General features: G+C 36.5%; 1 protein-coding gene across 2 annotated transcripts in view; it reads right to left on the bottom strand.

Annotated features, from left to right (window-relative positions):
- Positions 1-358: 358 nt before the first annotated feature.
- LOC149816712 (microtubule-associated protein 70-1-like) overlaps positions 359-23,872 on the bottom strand; it is a 40,040-nt gene continuing 16,526 nt past the window's right edge. The window contains exons 11-12 of one of the 2 annotated variants that reach the window (XR_016427606.1): positions 639-712; positions 492-563 (exon numbers count right to left, since the gene is read on the bottom strand). Coding sequence is in view for 1 of the 2 variants with exons in the window: in XM_089987135.1 (XP_089843261.1) it covers positions 694-712 (19 nt within the window). In the remaining variant the exon portion in view is untranslated. Of the gene's footprint in view, positions 713-23,872 lie in introns of both variants that reach the window. The other variant, XM_089987135.1, reaches the window with a different exon arrangement.

Raw genomic sequence — 23,872 nt, 5'->3', positions numbered from 1 at the left:
TCTTCTTTTTATTTATTTTTATAATGTCATCTTATATTTTTTTTAATTTCCAATGCTTCAGCTTTGATGATATTTTCACAAGATTTTTCCCAAAAAGAAAAAGAAACTTATCACGAGCTTTTCTCTCACCGAGAAAATCCTGACACTGAGGTTTGTGATGTTGGAACTAACCTAGATTTTAACAAGCTGACCTAAACCTTTTTAAAACTCCTTAGCTAAGAAGCATTCCAATGCATGCCGTAGTTTGATGTTATGCACAAAACGCTGCTGCTCTGTCCTTTTCTAGTATGCTTGACAACGCAAAGCGCAGTAGGCCACAAGGCCCACAAAGCACCAAATCAGTAGATCCGATCATACATACCCATGAAAATCACAGATCTGATTACAAGAATATTCACAACCTCGATGCACAGAACGCGAATTACAACAGAAAAAACCTATACAACCAATCACTGTCCTTAGAACCTTCCAAAGGTCATGCAACATTTTAACACCATTTTCCGCTTCCTGAAAGCAATCATCAAGTCAGAAGCAGAGCAACTTTTTTCCTCCAGTTCCAACTTCTGCCATCACAGGATCGCTCAAAACGGCTTTTACAATCTTAATCAATTGCGAAAGGGATATCTATGCAGATATACCTTCAGTAAAATACATCTGATAGCATCACCCCAACTGGATTCCCTCAGCACCCTGCTACAAGTTTCTTAAATGCCTGTGCATTAAGAAAACAGTCCCTGTTAATTCAATATAAACAAGGATTTCCAATACCAGATACTAAGATTGAACCATCAGAGAACAGAAAGAAGGAAAAAAAAAACAGAAAATTGATAGGTTACAAACTGGATCAAAGTAGAATCTTCCAGACGGTGCACAACATTTAGGCAGAATACTGAGAAAACAAAATGAACATAGCACTGAATGTCTTAACAAAAACTCCAGGAAAGTTGTCAAAATGTATCCCCTGAAACTTCGGGAAAAGAAAATATATCTAGGGCTGTCAATAAGTCAGAAGGTGGACCACATACCCCCGTCTATGGATCGGTACGAAATTATAATAGAGTTCTAGCCTTGTTTTGGACTAGCAATTCATACTAGCTAGTCAGGCGCCTTGGGCAAAAGTGGCTAGGATAGAGTTTTATTTGACCCTTGGTCAGGTCATGAACTTTCACCCACTAGGCCTAGTGCTACCATAATGATCAAGATCAAGTTTTTCATAATGTTTAAAAACCATACCCTAGTGATGTATGTTTTGCTATACTCATGTAGCACAATCTAAGGATACAAACACTAAACACAGGCATTCATGGAGAAGTACATTAATTGAAACCAGTGATAGATATCCTTCTGAGGATTTTCTTGGCAAGGAAAAAATGCAGTAGCCCCTGATTGCCAAGCTCCAGCTTACCTGACTACCTCCCTCCAGAATTGAACAAAGTACAAACTCGACTCATGGGTGCAATAGTCCTATTCCTATTTAAAGGAAATCTATCTTTTTTCCCTATTAGCTGAAGATGTCCAACTGTTAGTTTGTGAATACATTGTTCGTTGACATGGCTATCAAGTAAAATCTACACGCATTTCTTTCTACAACCAACAGGTAGCTCTGCTTCTCCATTGGATAAGTTCATTTGCTTAACACAGCCACGTATTTTTGTTAGATAGAATCTGAAAGAGACCTGTTGGGACTGCAAGTACATGAGTATGCACATATGCAATCACATGAACAAAAACTATAGTCCGGTCCACATTCAATGTGCCAAAAATTTGTTAACGATAGAAGCAGAAGCACAAACAGATTGTTCACGCTAATAACCAACAATCTCCATGTACAAAATAATGATGGACAGTTAAATTTAAGAAATCATTTGTTAAGTCCATACAGCAAAACAAGAGGCATCCAGCAAGATGGATTATTGAAAGTCAACTCTGGCATGTCTATTTTGAATTGATGTACAAATAGTTTGGTCACCATCTGGCTAATGTAATTTGTGGAAATCAAAGTCCTTTTTAGTTCCAGCAGAAGAGGAAGAACTTTGTAAGAAGGATCCTAGCACATCACCATAATTTTCAAAATCACTGGATGGTATTTCTCTCTTCTGCCTCTACCCACTAAAACCTAAGGTCTTAGGACAGCAGATTATTGATGTGGAAATGTCGTCTAAGATGGCTTGACAGGTGTGGAAACCTAATAAACAACAACAACAACAACAACTACACCTTCATTCCAAAACAATTGAGGTCGGCGATATGAACCAAAAGAGAAAATCAATCTGGGTCTTCCACATGAATCCTTCTCCTCCAATCATTTCTATCCAATGTCATGTCCTCGGTGAGGTTCAAAGCATTCATATCCTTTCCTATCATCTCCATCCAAGTCTTCCTAGGCCTACCCCGACCTCTTTTAACTAATATATTTTCCCATTTCTCCATCCTTCTAACTGGAGCATCATTAGGCCTTCGCCGAATATGTCCAAACCACCGTGAACGATTCTCTCTCATCTTATTTTCAATGGGTGCAACGCTGTGAACACCCCAAATTTTTCAAAATCTTTTAAATATTCCCTTTCTGCCCCTAAATTCATTTTTTGAGCAAATGAGTCATTTTTAAATCTAAATTCCAGTTCATTTCTCAAGTTTTACAGAAATTAAATTCATTTTATATGTTTAAATTGATTTCGGATCTGGATCCATCATCCAGATCCAAATTTGAGTCTCATTGTCCAAATTTTAAAATTAAAATTATAGAAAATATCAAAAATAGTTTTAAAATAGCTCGGACAGTCCATCCGACATCCGTTTGGATCCATCACATTGTATTCCTCGATTCGAGTGTCAAAACTCGAACATTTTCTCAAAACCTGGGTCCAAACCCATCCTTCTGAAGAAATTTTCCCCAACATAACCCTGATTTTTCAGAAAAACCTTTCTTTTATGAATATTTTGAAATTTTATAAAATTAGTATTAATTTTCTTAGTTTTAGAGTTTTGTTTTTTACAAATATACGTTTCAAAAGAAAAGAACAAAAAAAAAATAAGAAAATCGAAAAAGGAAAACAATAGAAAAATTCCAAAAATTCAGAAAAATATGCAAATTGAAACCTTTTCTTGAAAACTATTTTTAAAAAAAAAAACCCTCTTTTAAAACCTCCTTTTGAAAATGAAAACCATTTTTTAGAAAAGTTCGGAAAAGGAGACCCCTCTTGGGAATCAAAAAAAAAATTGCAACGGCCACTCCCGTTCGCACCCTCCATCGCCTCTCTCTCGATCGATGACCTTCCATCCTCAACTGCTTCATCTTATGGAGGATTCGAGCCTCTCTTTAAGAAGAGACCTCCAAAGCCTCTACAAGAGGTCGTCTTCTACCCCTCCACATTCTCCTCCTTCACGGATCCATTATCGACCCCTCCATCTTCTTCTTTTTGATCCGTCTCCCACCTCTCCACTATCATCCATTTTTGATCCATTCTTCACCTCTTTACTGCGTATCCCCATCGATTTCCATCCAGCGTCCGCTCTTCACCCCTTTTTCCTTCCTACTTCCTCCCTCCTTCCTTCAGAGCTTCTGGAATCAAGTAAGAATTCTTCACTTATCCCTGGTTCCCTTCTCCATCAACTGAAAAGAGTCGATCGGGCAAACACAAGGTCACGGTAGGTAACTATATTTTTTTTTCTCTCTCTTTCTTTGTAAAATCTCTTCCCCTCTCTGTTGCAATTTGACGTCAGCTGTATCTCTGCTTCTTTTACGTTTACCTTTCATTGTTTACAAAGGGGCATCATCCGTAATGTCGATTTACCTCTAGTAACATCGACCTACGTATTGCTATATTGATGGAATTCTCATGTTCCTACATTTTGTTCTTCTTTCTTTTCTTTTTTAATCTTCATATACCATGAATATTTTCTTTGGGGTATTTTCGTTTCCTGTTTCAGTTTCATCATTATATCATGTTGTTTGTATATCGTCTCATTTTCTTTTCTTTTTCTTTTTTTGTTTGTTTTATTGCCTCATCCGATTAGCTCGTTTTGTTTACCTGTCTATGTCGATTCCTTGTTTTAGTTTGATAGTCTATTATAGGTAATCTTTAATTTACCTTCTCGGTTTCATATGCCAATATGGGTTTTCAATTTCTACTTATTTTCCATTTTTTCTGATTTGATTACATTACCTTGCACTCATTCGACCAATGTAGGATCCCTGTCTGTTCAAAGCTCAAGAATGACAATATTTGAATCTCCTTCCTCAGATCCCCTTGTGATCTGGACATAACGGAAGTTTAGGCCCTCAGCAGCACCGATTCAGTTCGGTAGTGGTGGTTTGATACAACACCATATCTCCACTATTTAGATTTTATCTTTACATTATCAAAGAACATCATTGTTGAATCAGACAGGAAATTGCTGAATGGGGGTCGACTTAGACCCCTATCTTTAGTTCATCCTTTATAACATCACTCTCTGCAGAAATCGGTTCACAATTGCAGAAATCAATGCATAAAAGATGAGTGTATGGCTGCTGGAAATGATTTGTTGATGGTTGGAATTACCGAAACCATGTGTCATTGGCTGTTTCACATTCTCGGTGGTTAGTTTATCTCTATGAACATTCATCGTGTATGATGTTTTGCTGCATTACCATTCATACACTGGAGCCACAGCTACAGGGCAAGGAAGGGTGAACGATTGGATGTTCACGTTGGTCGTCTCCGTAATACACCCTTACCCTGCAAGAAGAGACAAAAGCAAGCTTGAGAACCCAGTTGTTGCAAATCATTGGCTGCATTTTCAGCACTTTCACTTTCTGAGATTTGTGTCATCAATCAGGTAAACAAAGTATTCCAGCTATGTTAATAGATTTCAGCCCTTTCCATGGTATGCCTCCCCAAGATGCTGTGTCGCGCCCTTTACCTTCAAAATATTTTTATATCAATACCAGCAATAATTGCCAAAGAATCCATAGATTCGCTGTGTAGAAATCCATGTTATTTGTTGTAAATTGGTGGGCAGAGATATGTTTGTTGAGGCCATCTTTACTTTCCTTTTTTTTATTTTTTTTTATTTTATTTTTGATAATCCTTCTGATAGCCTCAAAAGGTGCTGTTGAGAATTTTGTTAATCAGGTACCGTGTATTATACTGTAAATCGTTTTATGACAGATTGTTGCGTTAAGGTATGTTAAGCATCTCATCCGCGACATCTCAATGTCTGCACCACAGCCATGCTGTCACACCCTGTGTGCATTTTTTTTTTAGCCTATCGTGAATATTGCCATCCCTCAGCTAATGCCCAGACTATGCCCAGGTCTTCAGCCACAAGATACCCAATTAGCTAAGGTGACCCTACTGTGTATGTTGTAAATCCTATTGCATAGAGCACTTCCTTACCTCTGACTAAGTTTGGGTCATCAATGCAAGCCATTCTAGGGTAGATGAACTTAGAGGCAACTATTGCTACAGTTGTATTTTCCCAAATAACAAGTGAAGCCACCTACAACTCCAGGAAAGGTTGGGCGATCTACCTCTGCATTATTTGTTGATCCTTTTCCTGCCAAAGAATGGTGTCGTTCTTTGTAGCAAGCCAGTTAGGTCTTCAAGGCATTAAGTTCTGGCCCCTCACCTTTACAAAGGGGCGCTGATAGGGTAAGACCGATCTCTTCTGCAGTGGGAGAGATATTAGCACAATTTTCATTTCTTCAGCAGTGCCTAGTGATGATGAGCCAGGGGGTCATGATCCAACAGCCGTCTGTTTCTGGAGTGCCTTCCTTTTCCAGTTCATTACCTGTTAAGGTTAAAAAAAAAGAGAAATGCAAAACCTTTCACCATGTCATATCACCACAAGCCATCCTTACTTACAACTTCATCACACACACACACACACACACACACACATATATATATATATATATATATATATAATTGCTATAACCTTTGCAGGCCCCAAAAATGATTGTTGCGGTCTGCACTTTAGTGTTTATAACAGTAACAAGCACTAGTGCTACCACCTTTTTTTTTATTTATTTTTAGCAGTGCTTAAACGCTGCTGAAGCCTTCATTGTACACAGCTGCTACCTGTTGCACATAGAACACCACAATCCTGCTGCACATTTCCTGTTATTCTTGTGTGTCCACTTCAGGCCATTATGCAGCACACGTTATCTGTTAATACATTCCCATCATTCCCCTCATTTGCACTGATACACAGTGATCATATATCTCATCTCTCTACTATATTCTTCACAAATCACAGCATATTCATCCTATTATTCACATTCAGCATATTCAAGTTTTCAGATCAGGGTATTAATTAGAGTATTATAGCAGTTATAGGTTATGTATCCATCCCTTTTATTCTCCTTCAAACCACCCTCACAATAGCTTGTGTAAACCCTCACTGGTTATAAGCTCCAGCCATACCTTCATACCAGTCATTGCCGTGCATGTATTCACCACCAACCCATTTCATTATTCCCTTTCACAGTATAACACCTATGTATTTTCCCAGCATCATTTCCCTCTCAATTATCTTCAACCAGCTATAGTATCACTGCCCTGCCATCACAACACTATCCATCGACTGCAGTGGCTTCCCAATCACCTGCTTCGCCTATCAAAATCCATCTTCATTACTTCCTCTGGGCTTATGAACATTTACAGCAGCTTATAGCTGTTGTATGTTCTCTTCTTCTGCATTCATACTTAAGTCATCACCTATATGCCACCACAGCAACCTATCATATTCCCATAAAACTTACCACTTTTTCTGCTACATCCATCTTGCATTGTGTATGTTACTGTTGCAACACCTTCATCACACAATCATTTCCCTCCATTGGGGCCTCCGTCATTAGCAATCTCCCCTGCAGCCTACCTTCAAACTCTGCCTTCCCTTCAATCACACTTCATATATCATCTACCTACTGAAATCGATATGTTGGCTGAAGGCAAACCACTGTTAACTAATTTGATGCAAAAATCTGTTCCTGCTAGGAAAAGGAAATTCCTTGGTTTGATAAATCAATCCTGATTTGCTATAAAAGCATAAGTTGAGTCATTTCAACCGTTGAATTCTCTGTTGCAAGATTGTATGTTCACCCCTATAGCCACATTCATCTACAGTCCATTTCATTACCCTTTTTTTTGGGTAGTACCATCACAGCTATAATGCACTAGCACTTCATCGCCCTCATCCACCTATATTACATACATGTTATATACACGTGTATATATATATATATATATATATATATATATATATATATATATATATATATATATATATACATTGGTATGCCTGTATATATATATATATGTAAGCATATATCTATATATCATCTCTCATCTCCTCACGTTCTAAATCATACATCCTGGCACATGAGCATTTTATCATTGACATCTATGTGATATATGCAAACTTCTTCCAATTTTCACATTAACCCAATTGTTTTGCAGGGAATATGTGGAAAATATCATTACTTGGAGTTGTAAATTTTATATGTTGTAATAGTTAGATTTTGAATGAGAATTTATATTTCAAGCTTTAGATAAAATGAATGAGCATTGTAAATATCATGAATCACTTGTTCTCATATTTTCTCCTTTGTTTTTCTAAAATCTCACAAATGGTGAAACACGAATGGCACGTGCACCACTTCGTAAGAGGTAAATTAATCCTAAGTTGATGATCCATACCAATGGCCATAGTCAGAGTACGGACAAAACTTAGGATTTTTATCTTTTACGAAATAACACTGGATCCATACTGGATCCGTTTTCAAAATTCATCATATTTTCCTTAAATATTTTCTTCTTTTATTAGAATTTAACTTAAAATTAATTCAAAATATATACCAATGGCCATAGTCAGGGTATATTGAGAGTTAATTTCATTTTTAATCCTATAAAAGCACCAAATGTGTTTCATTCTTCACCTGAATTTAAATATAGATTATTATATAATACATTCAATGACCATAGTCAAGGATGTATTATATATTCAATCTTATTTCAATTCATTTAAAGAATGAAATAGCTTTTCAAAATCCAATTTCAAAAATTTAAATTCATTCATCATTTATGATAGAATTGCATCATATTTCCTCTTCAAAAACTCCAAGTAATGTAAATACTTTCTTCAAATCTATCTTAAATCCTTACCAAATCCAATTCATTCTTTCAATTTTCAAAATTCTATTTCATTTTTAAATCTCAAAGTTCAATCTAACTTTGAGATTTCAAATTCATTTTATATTCAAATTCAAAATCAGATTTCAAAGTTCAATTTAACTTTGAAATTCCAAATTCATTTTATATTCAAAACTCTAATCAAACTCCAAATTCAATCTTAACCTTGAGACTCTTGATTCATCTTCTAAATTCCAAATTCAAATACTTCAAATCAAATCCAAAGTTCAATTTAACTTTGAGATTCCCTTCATCTTCTAAATTTTAAATTCAAACTTCAAAATTCAAGGTCTAATTTGACTTTGAAATTCATTTGTATATTCAAGATTCAAATTCTAAATTTCATTTTTTAAATTTGGAAGTTCTTGATTCATCTTCTGAATTTAACAAACTCCAAATTCATTTTAGGGTCCAGGATTCAACACTCAAATTGGATCTCAGATTTCAGATCCAATTCCCCTTTAGGATCCAGAATCCAAATTTCACTTTGGATCTCAGATTTCAGATCTAATTCTCTCTTAGGATCCAGAGTCCAATTTCACTTTGGATCTCAGACTTCAGATCCAATTCCCCTTTAGGATCCAGAACCCAATTCTACTTTGGATCTCAGACTCCAGATTCAATTCCATTTTAGGATCTAGAATCCAATTCTACTTTGGATCTCAGATTTTAGATCCAAATCCATTTTAAGGTCCAAACTTTATATTTAAAATTCCAAATTTCAAATCCAATTCTATTTTTCAAATTCTAAACTTTCAAATCCAAATCCACTTCATTTCCAGATTTCAAATCTGAATCTCTTTTAAGATCTCATCCGAACTTCATTCCTATTTTCTTGGATTTCTCAAAGTCCATTCTGATTTCAAAATTGAAATTCAAATTCCATTTCAAATACTCATTTCCTTCCTAAATCCATGATTAAATTCAAAGCCCATTTCTGACTTTGAAACTTCATTTCCCTTCATTTCAAAGCTTCAAATCATTCTTTCTCAAAGTCAAAGATTTATTCTTCCAACTCTGATTTACTTCAAAGACTTAGAAATTCTCTGATCTATTTCAAGTTCTAAGTCAATCATTTCTTCATTCCCTTACTAAGTTCATCTCAGAATACTTGGAAATTTTCAAAACACCTTTCAAAAGAAGCATACATTCTTGCATGGCACAAGCATGATTCTTTGTGCATTTAGAGTTAGAATAAATTCTTAGATTATATTTAGGCAAAGCAGAAGGCATAGATTCGATCCTTGGTTCGATTACCCCTGGTAAAGGCGCCAGGAACGGTCGAACCTCGTACCGACGAGCGAATCCCGTCTCTCCATCTTCCCGCAAATTTTCAAAACGGAGGCGAGTTATTTTCTAAATATTTTCAAATAAAGGTCAAGTGAAAACCCGCAAAATAGTTCCTCTTCTCTCTCTTTCTTTCTCTCTTTCTTTTTCTTTCTTTTATCCTTCTCCCTTCAAAAAGGAGGAGAATAGAGGTTAGAAAAGGAAGAGAGAGAAACCATAAAGAGAAAAAATTTTGCGATGATCACAGTTTTGGCGACCGTGATGGGACTTGTCTTCGTCTGGTTGGATCTATGCCTTTGCTTTGCTTTTATATAATCTAAGTCTTTATTCTAACATATGTCAGCTACATTTTTTCATGCAAACCTTAGGAAGCCTAGATTTTGTCCTAAGCTGACATCATTGCATATAGGATCTAAGTATGGTTTGGTAGGACCATATTGAGGAGATTATCCATGTTCACATTAGACTTAGGTCTTAAATACAACTCTCCTCAATTTTAGGGATTGAATGCAGACAATGTATGCAAGTGTATGCTTCTTTTCATTTAAAATCTATCTCTTTAGGACTTGCATTAGAGCCTTCTGATTTTATTTGCATGTTGATCATATTTTGAAAACAACCTTACCTATATTGTCCCGGTCTTCACGTTGCTGGGTTGTCTCACTGAACCATAGTTCAGGAGAGAGCCTCACAACTGGACCACTTATTTGGGTTTGCGCCCCCCTACCACGTACCTAAGGGCCATAGTCCGAGGTATATCGGTAGGTGCTCAAGGATGTTGGGAAGCCTTTACCTTAGAACCGGAGTAAGTACTTTATATGCCACGTACTTCGAGCTTCGGCTTGAGTATATCGGCGTACCTTGATCGGAATCAGATAATATAAATCTTAGAGTTAGGATTAAGGTCCTATCAGCCATTTCAAATATTGCATATAGAGTCAGCTTTAGGGAGTGTTGTTTGTATATCCTTGCTTGTATATCTGTGATTGTGTGATATTTTATATCTTCTTTATATTTTCCAAAACCCTGGGTATGTGTTTCAAAATGTCCTCTTTATTTTTAAAACCCGGGTGTATTTTTCTTTATCCTTTTCTTCTTCTTCTTCTAAAAAAATTCTTCCAAAATCTTCTGATCCTGCCTGCAAGTTCTTCAAAATTTTAAATCCTTACCATTTATTCTCAAAATTCCATTTTTCCTTTTATTTTCCTTCTGTTTTTATATTCTTGTTTATATTTTCATAAAAATCTCTTTCCATCAAGAGATATCCTTTTCAAAATAATATTTTCTTTTCATATTTTCAGTTGGTTACTCTCCCTCGTAGAGTAAAACAACGCAATGGTCACAAATTTGGTGGCGACTCAATCCCTAGTAATGGGATACAATTAAATTTTTAACCTAAATCCTTCCTCTTTGTCAAAATATCTCCAAAAAGTTTCTTTGGTCTAAAAACCTCCATTTTTCCTCCACAGAGAGTTCTGATATTTCAAAAATGGTCACTACAAGAGGGGGAAAAGAAACAATTCCTCAACTCAGCGACAGTGAGGCAGAAGAGATAAGCTCTCCTAAATCAGTCAGGGGACAGAGTCAGAGCAAGAAGGATGACATCGACCCAGCTATGTATGACATGTTCCAAAAGATGATGGCGAGGATGATGTCAGAGCAAGCCGAGGCCAAGCTGAAAGAGGCAGTTCCTAAAAGCAAGCTGAGGGAGAAGCATGTAAAGAAGCAAGTCAGAATCATCAGAAAGAAGGTGCAGCCAGACACTGCTTCTGAGGAATCAGAGTCAGTCGAGGAAGAGTCAGAAGAGGAAGAGCAGATTGTCTACAAGCAGAATCCTCCGAGACAGTCTGTAAAGATAGTTGCGAAAGAGCCTGAATCTGTCAACAAGCCCAAGTCTGGGGTTCCAGCAGAGGACCTGATGAGTAAACAGATGAAGGAGATGAATCGAGCTATTAAAGATATTCAAGCCAAGGGTAAGGGCAAGCAGACCTATACTGGCGAAGATTTTTACGATGGTCTAGATGGGGACGATAACCTAGAGAATCTTCCTCGCAAGTTTCTCAAATTTGATGGGACTGGCAACCCTAAAGCCCACCTGGCCACATTTTATGCAGAGTGCAGCCGTTTTAGGAAAGATAACAGGGCCCTGTTCATCTGTTTTCCCCGCAGTCTAGAAGGCGTAGCAGCTAGGTGGTATGCTGACCACGTAAATCCTATCGAACTACGAGAGTTCGATAAGGTAGTAAATATGTTCATCGAGCGCTTCTTATTCAACACTGAAGCCTCACCTACATTAAATCATCTTTACAACCTGAAGCAAGGAGAGAATGAGAGAGCAGGTGATTTCATTCACAGGTGGAGAAGCACCTGTAATAAGATGAAGGTACCCATTCCTGAGGAGCACGCATTGCAGGTGATCCTCAACAATTTCTCTCAGCCCATAAGGAGCCTCATCGCCACTTCCCCGGCGAAATCCTTCATCAAGTTAATTGAGCGAGCGGAATGGCTCGAAGCAGGAATAGAAAGCGGACTATACGAGGGCACACCTCTGGTCAAGAATGTCCAAGACCAAAAGAAGAAGGCGCAGTTTGCTCATTCAGTTGATGCCTCCTGCAATAATCTTGGTAGTAGCAGCAAAGGAAACAAGAACAACAGTGGCAGCAGTCCGAGAGTAGATCAAGGCAAGGGGCAGAAGGAGAGAGCGTATAAGAACAATGACAAGCCGCTTCCAATTGGCATCCAACAGAAAGGGGATCTTCAAGAGAAGCCCAAGTACATCAAGTGGGAAAAAGATCGAGTCTTCACTCCGTTGTCTGAGAGTTTAGAGGTGATTATGAATTACCTTTTGAAGCACGGGATGATCAAACTCCCTAAGGTAGCGGATCCTCCCGTAATCTTGGGAAAATTCAAAGATCAATTCTGCAAGTTCCATAGAGCAACGGGGCATGACACAGAGCATTGCTTCGTCCTCAAGCACATGATACAAGACTGCATTGACAGAAGTGAGCTGATAGAGGACGATGAAGAAAAGCAGCCAGCAGTCCTGACAGAACCATTCCCGGACCACTCAAAGAATTGATAAAGCCAAAGTCTTTTGTTTGCTTTCGTCTCTTTTTTTGTCAGTTGTCTTGTAGGGGTTAGTCAGCCCAGTCTTCTATGAGTCTTTTTTTCCTTTTCAAGTTCTTGTAAATATTCAGTTGTTATCAAACCTTTGCTTATCAAATGAAATGTTAATTTCCTTTATATCTTTTCTTTTCTTTTTGCCATACTGGGGCATTTAAATTTCCTGTTCTTTTCAGAATGCGGGGCAATCCTGACATCATTCATGAGAGAAATGATATTACCTATGAGGGCCTTTTCAAAAATCATGAAATTTTAAAAATCTTCGTTATGACCAAGGAGTTCAAATATTCCTTGGTCTAACCTTTGACAAAAAAATCAACCCTCGTGTTGATCATGTCTTCAAAAATAAGTTTTTCAAACCATTATATCGAAAGATCAACCCTTATGTTGGTCTTATCTTCCAAAATGAATTTTAAACTTTTATATTCAAAGATCAATCCTTGTGTTGATTTTATCTTTCAAAATGGATTTTAAATCTTTATATTCAAAGATCAACCTTTGTGTTGGTCTTATCTTTCAAAATGGATTTCAAATCTTTATAGATCAACCCTTATCTTTCAAAGTAGATTTCAAAGCCTTTATATTCAAAGATCAATCCTTGTATTGATCTTATCTTCCAAAATGGATTTCAAATCTTTTTATTCAAAAGATCAACCCTTGCGTTGGTCTTATCCTCCAAAATTGATCTCAAAACTTTTCAAAGATCAACCCTGGCGTTGTTCTTATCTTTTAAAATGGGTTATAAATCATCATATTCAAAGATCAATCATTGCATTGGTCTTATCTTCCAAAAATGGGTTTTAAATCATTATATTCAAATATCGACCCGGTGTTGGTCTTATCTTCCAAGATTGGTTTTTAAGCATTACCTTCAACGATCAACCCTTGTGTTGATCTTATTATCAATTTCGAGCTGTTATTTTTAGAAATCAGATCTATTAAATTAGGTATTCAAAACCATTGCCTTCGAAAATTAACCCTCATGATGATCTCTCATGTTTGGTTTAAAGGATCAGATCTCGCGCTGATCATTCTTCTTGTGGTGGATTTTCTTCCCCCAAAATGATTTCTCATTTATCTTTTAAATAAACATTTTCCTTCCAAGATCCCATATGCAGGCAGGATCAGAAAAGCTCCTTTTTCTCAAATCTTGTAAATCTTCAGTTAATTTTGATATCTTTATCAGTTTCATTCATTTTATTCATATTTTTATCAAGTTTACATCAATTTTATCAAGTTTTATCAAGTTTATCAAATATTTTCTCAAAATTTCATTAAATTTTATCAATTCCATTACCCTTTCAGGTTAAGGGATAAACCTGATGCCTATTTCCCATGAGGTATTTTCTAAATATTCTTTGTAACCCCTTTCAGGTTAAGAGATAAACCTGACCCTCGTTGTCCGAGGTGTTCCCGCTCAGGTTAAGGGATAAACCTGACCCTCGTTGTCCGAGGTGCTCCTATTCAGGATAAGGGAAAATCCTGAGACCCCTTGTAGGAGCAACAACGCTACCTATGAGGATTCTTTTGTAAACACAAGTTTTGTTAATCTTTATTGATTTTCTAGATTTATATCAATTTTCCTTCGCTAAATTTTCTTAAATTATATTCTTGTTCCCATTCAGGATAAGGGATAATCCTGAAACCCCTCGTAGGAGCAATAACGCTACCTATGAGGATTCTTTTGTAAATACAAGTTTTGTCAATCTTTGTTGATTTTCTAGATTTATATCAATTTCCCTACATTAAATCTCTTTAAATTCTATTCTTTTCCTCATTCAGGATAAGGGATAATCCTGAGATCACTCATAGGGGCAACCATGCTAACTGTGAGAATTCTTTTACAAAAATAAAATCAAATTTTTCTCAAATGTTCTGCATTTTTTTCAAAGTTCTATATCCTTTTGTCTTCTCAAAGTTTATTCTTTTTATATTCCCCGTCACATACCTGGTCCATCTAAATCATAGATCATAAATTTTAAATCTTGTCATATCCCTTCTAAATTCAAGTCTCAGGTTATCTCTTCATAAAATCTTCTATCCCCCCTTCAGGTTAAGGGATAAACCTGAATCATTCTTTTCCTAAATTCTCATCAAATGTCTATTTCATTTCCCCTTCAGGTTAAGGGATAAACCTGAATCTTTCTTTTTCTAAAATTCTCGTCAAAAATGTCTATTCTATTTTCCCTTCAGGATATGGGATAATCCTGAAACCCCGGCCATTCTTCTTGCTTCAATCTCTAAATATCTTAAATAGGCCGATCTCTTTCCCGACTCTCAGTTGGAAAACCTAGTGCTCGCACGGGTTATTTTGCTAAATTTTCAAATCTAAAGATCAAGTTCAGTCCTCGTGTTGTTTATTCCTCAGAAAGTCTCAATCTTAGATCAAATCATTAAATCAAAGGTCGTTAAATGATTAAATGAAATGTCCCAGCTACTTCCCTGGTCGTTAAATGATTAAATGAAATGTCCCAGCTACTTCCCTGGTCGTTAAATGATTAAATGAAATGTCCCAGCTACTTCGCTGGTCGTTAAATGATTAAATAAAATGTCCCAGCTACTTCGCTGGTCGTTAAATGATTAAATGAAATGTCCCAGCTACTTCGCTGGTCGTTAAATGATTAAATGAAATGTCCCAGCTACTTCGCTGGTCGTTAAATGAAATGTTTCAGCTACTTCGTTGGTCGCTAAATGAAATGTCCCAGCTACTTCGCTGGTCATTAAATGAAATGTCCCAGCTACTTCGCTGGTCATTAAATGAAATGTCTCAGCTACTTCGCTGGTCGTTAAATGAAATGTCCCAGCTACTTCGCTGGTCGTTAAATGAAAGGTCCCAGTTTTACTGGTCGTTAAATGAAATGTCCCAGCTACTTCGTTGGTCGTTAAATGAAATGTTTCAGCTACTTCGCTGGTCGTTAAATGAAATGTCCCAGCTACTTCGCTGGTCATTAAATGAAATATCCCAGCTACTTCGCTGGTCATTAAATGAAATGTTCCAGCTCCTTCGCTGGTCGTTAAATAAAATGTCTCAGTTTTCACTGATCATTAAATGAAAGGTTTCAGCTACTTCGTTGGTCGTTAAATGAAAGGTTCCAGTTTTACTGGTCAGAATGTCCAAAATCATAGATTACAACTAAAGGTCGCATCAAAATCTATATTGAGTAAATATTTCACATAGAAGTCATGAAAAATTTGCCAATTTGCTAAAAATATTTGTTGATTCCAAATAAATCTTACTGCACAAAAGAATTACCTCGGATTATCTCTAGTATTTTCTTCATAAAAGGTGAAACTCTTTGCGAAAAAGAGGTAAAGTTCAAATCTTTTTCCTGTTGATCAACCAAAAGGATGAAAGAAATATCCTCGGTATGATTAGTGAAATAAATATTCGATGACATTGAAAAGCCGGAAGCAAATTGATATTGATCATAGCTATGATGCATGTTTAAAGACGATTTTCTGGCAATTAAACAGTGGAAATATCCTGAGCCATAAAAGACTCCACTTAATCCATATCACCTTATCCAGTTTAAAGCTGCAATCAAATATCGGCAAAAGGGATCTCTCAATTGTCGTCAAGATGAAGGCGAGTTAAGCGAGTAGACCCCCGGGGCCAAAGAAGATTTGAAACATCTCCAAGATGACGGAGTTTGTGACGGATCCTTCTAGGGAAAGTTCGGATCACCGTCGAGATGAAGACGGATGTGATGGACCTACCGACAAACCCTAAATGATATTTGATTTCAGCTATCATCTAAAAACCTTTGAGCCAATATCATATATAATCCTTGAGAAAAAGAAGGATCGGAGCATCTCCGAGATGAAGGAGTTTGTGACGTACCCTTCCCCGAAAAAAGAGAGAAAAGTCAGGACACATCCAAATGAAGGATGGTGTAAAAGCCCGAAAAAGCCCAATGACTCAAAAGGAGTGCAAAAAGATTATCATGAGAAAACACTCAGATATCAAACTGCCTAAATTGCCAGAAGTCATCCTTTCTTATGCAAAATATCTGTTATCAATATCTTTTCTTTGCCTGCTTTTATGAAATTGATAATATTTCTTCTCTTCTCATATCAAGGAAATTGATAGCTTCCTTGAAGAAAATCATCAGCGTTAAAATTTTGAATTTGACTCTTAAGACCGAGAAGTTAACCTCGCTGGAGGAAATACTCTAGGTAAAAAAGGGAATATCTTTGCACACATGTACACATTTTTCAAGCGTTGAAGTCAACTATAAATTCATCTTATTGGCAAAATTTTCTAGATATTCTAAGATTGAAATAAATATTCAATATCCATTTTTTTATGCAACCTAGCGTTGTTTATATCTTCCAGAAGAGTTACCCCATTCAGTTGAAATATCTCTCCTGTCCCAACATGGTTTCAAGAAATCCGTATGGTTTTTCCCACTCAGGTTAAGGGTCAAAACCTGTACTCCCTGCGAGAGGCCATTAAATTCAAAAGTTGATTTAGTCTCAGTAATGAGACGCCCAAGTTCATCCCTTTTTCAAGCTTTAGGGAACCCCATTTCCTTCCTCCTTTCGCAAATCCCTGTCGGATTTGTTCGTCCAAACTCCGAAGGTCCCATCATGATCTCTTCACTCGAGATTCCATATGGTCGTCCCCTTCAGGTTGTGGTAAAACCTGAATCTCGTTCCAACGAGTTTCCCTTGTTTCGACGAGGTGTTTTCCTTCAGTCCCATCATGGTTCTTCCCATCGAGGAATCCGTGCTTTTGTATATCCATCCAGAATAAAGTCCTACTTGAACTTCATCTCATGAGGCGTTTTCTCAAAAATGTCCCATCAAGATCCTCGCATACTCATTTCCCCATTCAGATTATGTTGAGATATATTCGTCCCATCCAGGATAAGGGCTAAACCTGAGTCATTCCACAAGGCTGATCTAGTCTCACCCACGAGACTTGATCTAAATTCCCTATCTTTCATCATTTCGGGATCTTCACCCAAAGTCCCATCACGATTTCCTCATTTTCAAATCAATCATATCATTTTCGAAGATTTCGTCTCCCCCAAGCCATAAAGGATAAGGTTTTAAGCCTGAAGAACCATCTTTTAAAAAAAATTCTTCCACACCCAGTTCAGATCTGCTGACTGGGGCATTTTTCAAAATTTGAAGTGTTTTCTTTGCCACTAAGCTCGGCTTTCAACCGGCTTAGTAGCAAAGAGGGGCATCTGTGAACACCCCAAATTTTTCAAAATCTTTTAAATATTCCCTTTCTGCCCCTAAATTCATTTTTTGAGCAAATGAGTCATTTTTAAATCTAAATTCCAGTTCATTTCTCAAGTTTTACTGAAATTAAATTCATTTTATATGTTTAAATTGATTTCGGATCTGGATCCATCATCCAGATCCAAATTTGAGTCTCATTGTCCAAATTTTAAAATTAAAATTATAGAAAATATCAAAAATAGTTTTAAAATAGCTCGGACAGTCCATCCGACATCCGTTTGGATCCATCACATTGTATTCCTCGATTCGAGTGTCAAAACTCGAACATTTTCTCAAAACCTGGGTCCAAACCCATCCTTCTGAAGAAATTTTCCCCAACATAACCCTGATTTTTCAGAAAAACCTTTCTTTTATGAATATTTTGAAATTTTATAAAATTAGTATTAATTTTCTTAGTTTTAGAGTTTTGTTTTTTACAAATATACGTTTCAAAAGAAAAGAACAAAAAAAAATAAGAAAATCGAAAAAGGAAAACAATAGAAAAATTCCAAAAATTCAGAAAAATATGCAAATTGAAACCTTTTCTTGAAAACTATTTTTAAAAAAAAAAACCCTCTTTTAAAACCTCCTTTTGAAAATGAAAACCATTTTTTAGAAAAGTTCTGAAAAGGAGACCCCTCTTGGGAATCAAAAAAAAAATTGCAACGGCCACTCCCGTTCGCACCCTCCATCGCCTCTCTCCCGATCGATGACCTTCCATCCTCAATTGCTTCATCTTATGGAGGATTCGAGCCTCTCTTTAAGAAGAGACCTCCAAAGCCTCTACAAGAGGTCGTCTTCTACCCCTCCACATTCTCCTCCTTCACGGATCCATTATCGACCCCTCCATCTTCTTCTTTTTGATCCGTCTCCCACCTCTCCACTATCATCCATTTTTGATCCATTCTTCACCTCTTTACTGCGTATCCCCATCGATTTCCATCCAGCGTCCGCTCTTCACCCCTTTTTCCTTCCTACTTCCCTCCCTCCTTCCTTCAGAGCTTCTGGAATCAAGTAAGAATTCTTCACTTATCCCTGGTTCCCTTCTCCATCAACTGAAAAGAGTCGATCGGGCAAACACAAGGTCACGGTAGGTAACTATATTTTTTTTTCTCTCTCTTTCTTTGTAAAATCTCTTCCCCTCTCTGTTGCAATTTGACGTCAGCTGTATCTCTGCTTCTTTTACGTTTACCTTTCATTGTTTACAAAGGGGCATCATCCGTAATGTCGATTTACCTCTAGTAACATCGACCTACGTATTGCTATATTGATGGAATTCTCATGTTCCTACATTTTGTTCTTCTTTCTTTTCTTTTTTAATCTTCATATACCATGAATATTTTCTTTGGGGTATTTTCGTTTCCTGTTTCAGTTTCATCATTATATCATGTTGTTTGTATATCGTCTCATTTTCTTTTCTTTTTCTTTTTTTGTTTGTTTTATTGCCTCATCCGATTAGCTCGTTTTGTTTACCTGTCTATGTCGATTCCTTGTTTTAGTTTGATAGTCTATTATAGGTAATCTTTAATTTACCTTCTCGGTTTCATATGCCAATATGGGTTTTCAATTTCTACTTATTTTCCATTTTTTCTGATTTGATTACATTACCTTGCACTCATTCGACCAATGTAGGATCCCTGTCTGTTCAAAGCTCAAGAATGACAATATTTGAATCTCCTTCCTCAGATCCCCTTGTGATCTGGACATAACGGAAGTTTAGGCCCTCAGCAGCACCGATTCAGTTCGGTAGTGGTGGTTTGATACAACACCATATCTCCACTATTTAGATTTTATCTTTACATTATCAAAGAACATCATTGTTGAATCAGACAGGAAATTGCTGAATGGGGGTCGACTTAGACCCCTATCTTTAGTTCATCCTTTATAACATCACTCTCTGCAGAAATCGGTTCACAATTGCAGAAATCAATGCATAAAAGATGAGTGTATGGCTGCTGGAAATGATTTGTTGATGGTTGGAATTACCGAAACCATGTGTCATTGGCTGTTTCACATTCTCGGTGGTTAGTTTATCTCTATGAACATTCATCGTGTATGATGTTTTGCTGCATTACCATTCATACACTGGAGCCACAGCTACAGGGCAAGGAAGGGTGAACGATTGGATGTTCACGTTGGTCGTCTCCGTAATACACCCTTACCCTGCAAGAAGAGACAAAAGCAAGCTTGAGAACCCAGTTGTTGCAAATCATTGGCTGCATTTTCAGCACTTTCACTTTCTGAGATTTGTGTCATCAATCAGGTAAACAAAGTATTCCAGCTATGTTAATAGATTTCAGCCCTTTCCATGGTATGCCTCCCCAAGATGCTGTGTCGCGCCCTTTACCTTCAAAATATTTTTATATCAATACCAGCAATAATTGCCAAAGAATCCATAGATTCGCTGTGTAGAAATCCATGTTATTTGTTGTAAATTGGTGGGCAGAGATATGTTTGTTGAGGCCATCTTTACTTTCCTTTTTTTTTATTTTTTTTTATTTTTTTTTTGATAATCCTTCTGATAGCCTCAAAAGGTGCTGTTGAGAATTTTGTTAATCAGGTACCGTGTATTATACTGTAAATCGTTTTATGACAGATTGTTGCGTTAAGGTATGTTAAGCATCTCATCCGCGACATCTCAATGTCTGCACCACAGCCATGCTGTCACACCCTGTGTGCATTTTTTTTTTTAGCCTATCGTGAATATTGCCATCCCTCAGCTAATGCCCAGACTATGCCCAGGTCTTCAGCCACAAGATACCCAATTAGCTAAGGTGACCCTACTGTGTATGTTGTAAATCCTATTGCATAGAGCACTTCCTTACCTCTGACTAAGTTTGGGTCATCAATGCAAGCCATTCTAGGGTAGATGAACTTAGAGGCAACTATTGCTACAGTTGTATTTTCCCAAATAACAAGTGAAGCCACCTACAACTCCAGGAAAGGTTGGGCGATCTACCTCTGCATTATTTGTTGATCCTTTTCCTGCCAAAGAATGGTGTCGTTCTTTGTAGCAAGCCAGTTAGGTCTTCAAGGCATTAAGTTCTGGCCCCTCACCTTTACAAAGGGGCGCTGATAGGGTAAGACCGATCTCTTCTGCAGTGGGAGAGATATTAGCACAATTTTCATTTCTTCAGCAGTGCCTAGTGATGATGAGCCAGGGGGTCATGATCCAACAGCCGTCTGTTTCTGGAGTGCCTTCCTTTTCCAGTTCATTACCTGTTAAGGTTAAAAAAAAAGAGAAATGCAAAACCTTTCACCATGTCATATCACCACAAGCCATCCTTACTTACAACTTCATCACACACACACACACACACACACACACACACATATATATATATATATATATATAATTGCTATAACCTTTGCAGGCCCCAAAAATGATTGTTGCGGTCTGCACTTTAGTGTTTATAACAGTAACAAGCACTAGTGCTACCACCTTTTTTTTTATTTATTTTTAGCAGTGCTTAAACGCTGCTGAAGCCTTCATTGTACACAGCTGCTACCTGTTGCACATAGAACACCACAATCCTGCTGCACATTTCCTGTTATTCTTGTGTGTCCACTTCAGGCCATTATGCAGCACACGTTATCTGTTAATACATTCCCATCATTCCCCTCATTTGCACTGATACACAGTGATCATATATCTCATCTCTCTACTATATTCTTCACAAATCACAGCATATTCATCCTATTATTCACATTCAGCATATTCAAGTTTTCAGATCAGGGTATTAATTAGAGTATTATAGCAGTTATAGGTTATGTATCCATCCCTTTTATTCTCCTTCAAACCACCCTCACAATAGCTTGTGTAAACCCTCACTGGTTATAAGCTCCAGCCATACCTTCATACCAGTCATTGCCGTGCATGTATTCACCACCAACCCATTTCATTATTCCCTTTCACAGTATAACACCTATGTATTTTCCCAGCATCATTTCCCTCTCAATTATCTTCAACCAGCTATAGTATCACTGCCCTGCCATCACAACACTATCCATCGACTGCAGTGGCTTCCCAATCACCTGCTTCGCCTATCAAAATCCATCTTCATTACTTCCTCTGGGCTTATGAACATTTACAGCAGCTTATAGCTGTTGTATGTTCTCTTCTTCTGCATTCATACTTAAGTCATCACCTATATGCCACCACAGCAACCTATCATATTCCCATAAAACTTACCACTTTTTCTGCTACATCCATCTTGCATTGTGTATGTTACTGTTGCAACACCTTCATCACACAATCATTTCCCTCCATTGGGGCCTCCGTCATTAGCAATCTCCCCTGCAGCCTACCTTCAAACTCTGCCTTCCCTTCAATCACACTTCATATATCATCTACCTACTGAAATCGATATGTTGGCTGAAGGCAAACCACTGTTAACTAATTTGATGCAAAAATCTGTTCCTGCTAGGAAAAGGAAATTCCTTGGTTTGATAAATCAATCCTGATTTGCTATAAAAGCATAAGTTGAGTCATTTCAACCGTTGAATTCTCTGTTGCAAGATTGTATGTTCACCCCTATAGCCACATTCATCTACAGTCCATTTCATTACCCTTTTTTTTGGGTAGTACCATCACAGCTATAATGCACTAGCACTTCATCGCCCTCATCCACCTATATTACATACATGTTATATACACGTATATATATATATATATATATATATATATATATATATATACATTGGTATGCCTGTATATATATATATATATATGTAAGCATATATCTATATATCATCTCTCATCTCACGTTCTAAATCATACATCCTGGCACATGAGCATTTTATCATTGACATCTATGTGATATATGCAAACTTCTTCCAATTTTCACATTAACCCAATTGTTTTGCAGGGAATATGTGGAAAATATCATTACTTGGAGTTGTAAATTTTATATGTTGTAATAGTTAGATTTTGAATGAGAATTTATATTTCAAGCTTTAGATAGAATGAATGAGCATTGTAAATATCATGAATCACTTGTTCTCATATTTTCTCCTTTGTTTTTCTAAAATCTCACAAATGGTGAAACACGAATGGCACGTGCACCACTTCGTAAGAGGTAAATTAATCCTAAGTTGATGATCCATACCAATGGTCATAGTCAGGGTACGGACAAAACTTAGGATTTTTATCTTTTACGAAATAACACTGGATCCATACTGGATCCGTTTTCAAAATTCATCATATTTTCCTTAAATATTTTCTTCTTTTATTAGAATTTAACTTAAAATTAATTCAAAATATATACCAATGGCCATAGTCAGGGTATATTGAGAGTTAATTTCATTTTTAATCCTATAAAAGCACCAAATGTGTTTCATTCTTCACCTGAATTTAAATATAGATTATTATATAATACATTCAATGACCATAGTCAAGGATGTATTATATATTCAATCTTATTTCAATTCATTTAAAGAATGAAATAGCTTTTCAAAATCCAATTTCAAAAATTTAAATTCATTCATCATTTAGGATAGAATTGCATCATATTTCCTCTTCAAAAACTCCAAGTAATGTAAATACTTTCTTCAAATCTATCTTAAATCTTTACCAAATCCAATTCATTCTTTCAATTTTCAAAATTCTATTTCATTTTTAAATCTCAAAGTTCAATCTAACTTTGAGATTTCAAATTCATTTTATATTCAAATTCAAAATCAGATTTCAAAGTTCAATTTAACTTTGAAATTCCAAATTCATTTTATATTCAAAACTCTAATCAAACTCCAAATTCAATCTTAACCTTGAGACTCTTGATTCATCTTCTAAATTCCAAATTCAAATACTCCAAATCAAATCCAAAGTTCAATTTAACTTTGAGATTCCCTTCATCTTCTAAATTTTAAATTCAAACTTCAAAATTCAAGGTTTAATTTGACTTTGAAATTCATTTGTATATTCAAGATTCAAATTCTAAATTTCATTTTTTAAATTTGGAAGTTCTTGATTCATCTTCTGAATTTAACAAACTCCAAATTCATTTTAGGGTCCAGGATTCAACACTCAAATTGGATCTCAGATTTCAGATCCA

Source organism: Nuphar pumila, chromosome 14 (assembly GCF_984573655.1).
Source record: "Nuphar pumila chromosome 14, dmNupPumi1.hap1.1, whole genome shotgun sequence".
NCBI lineage: Eukaryota > Viridiplantae > Streptophyta > Magnoliopsida > Nymphaeales > Nymphaeaceae > Nuphar > Nuphar pumila.
The sequence above is the reverse complement of the archived record's forward strand: the minus strand, read 5'-3'. Positions and strand labels throughout refer to the sequence as shown.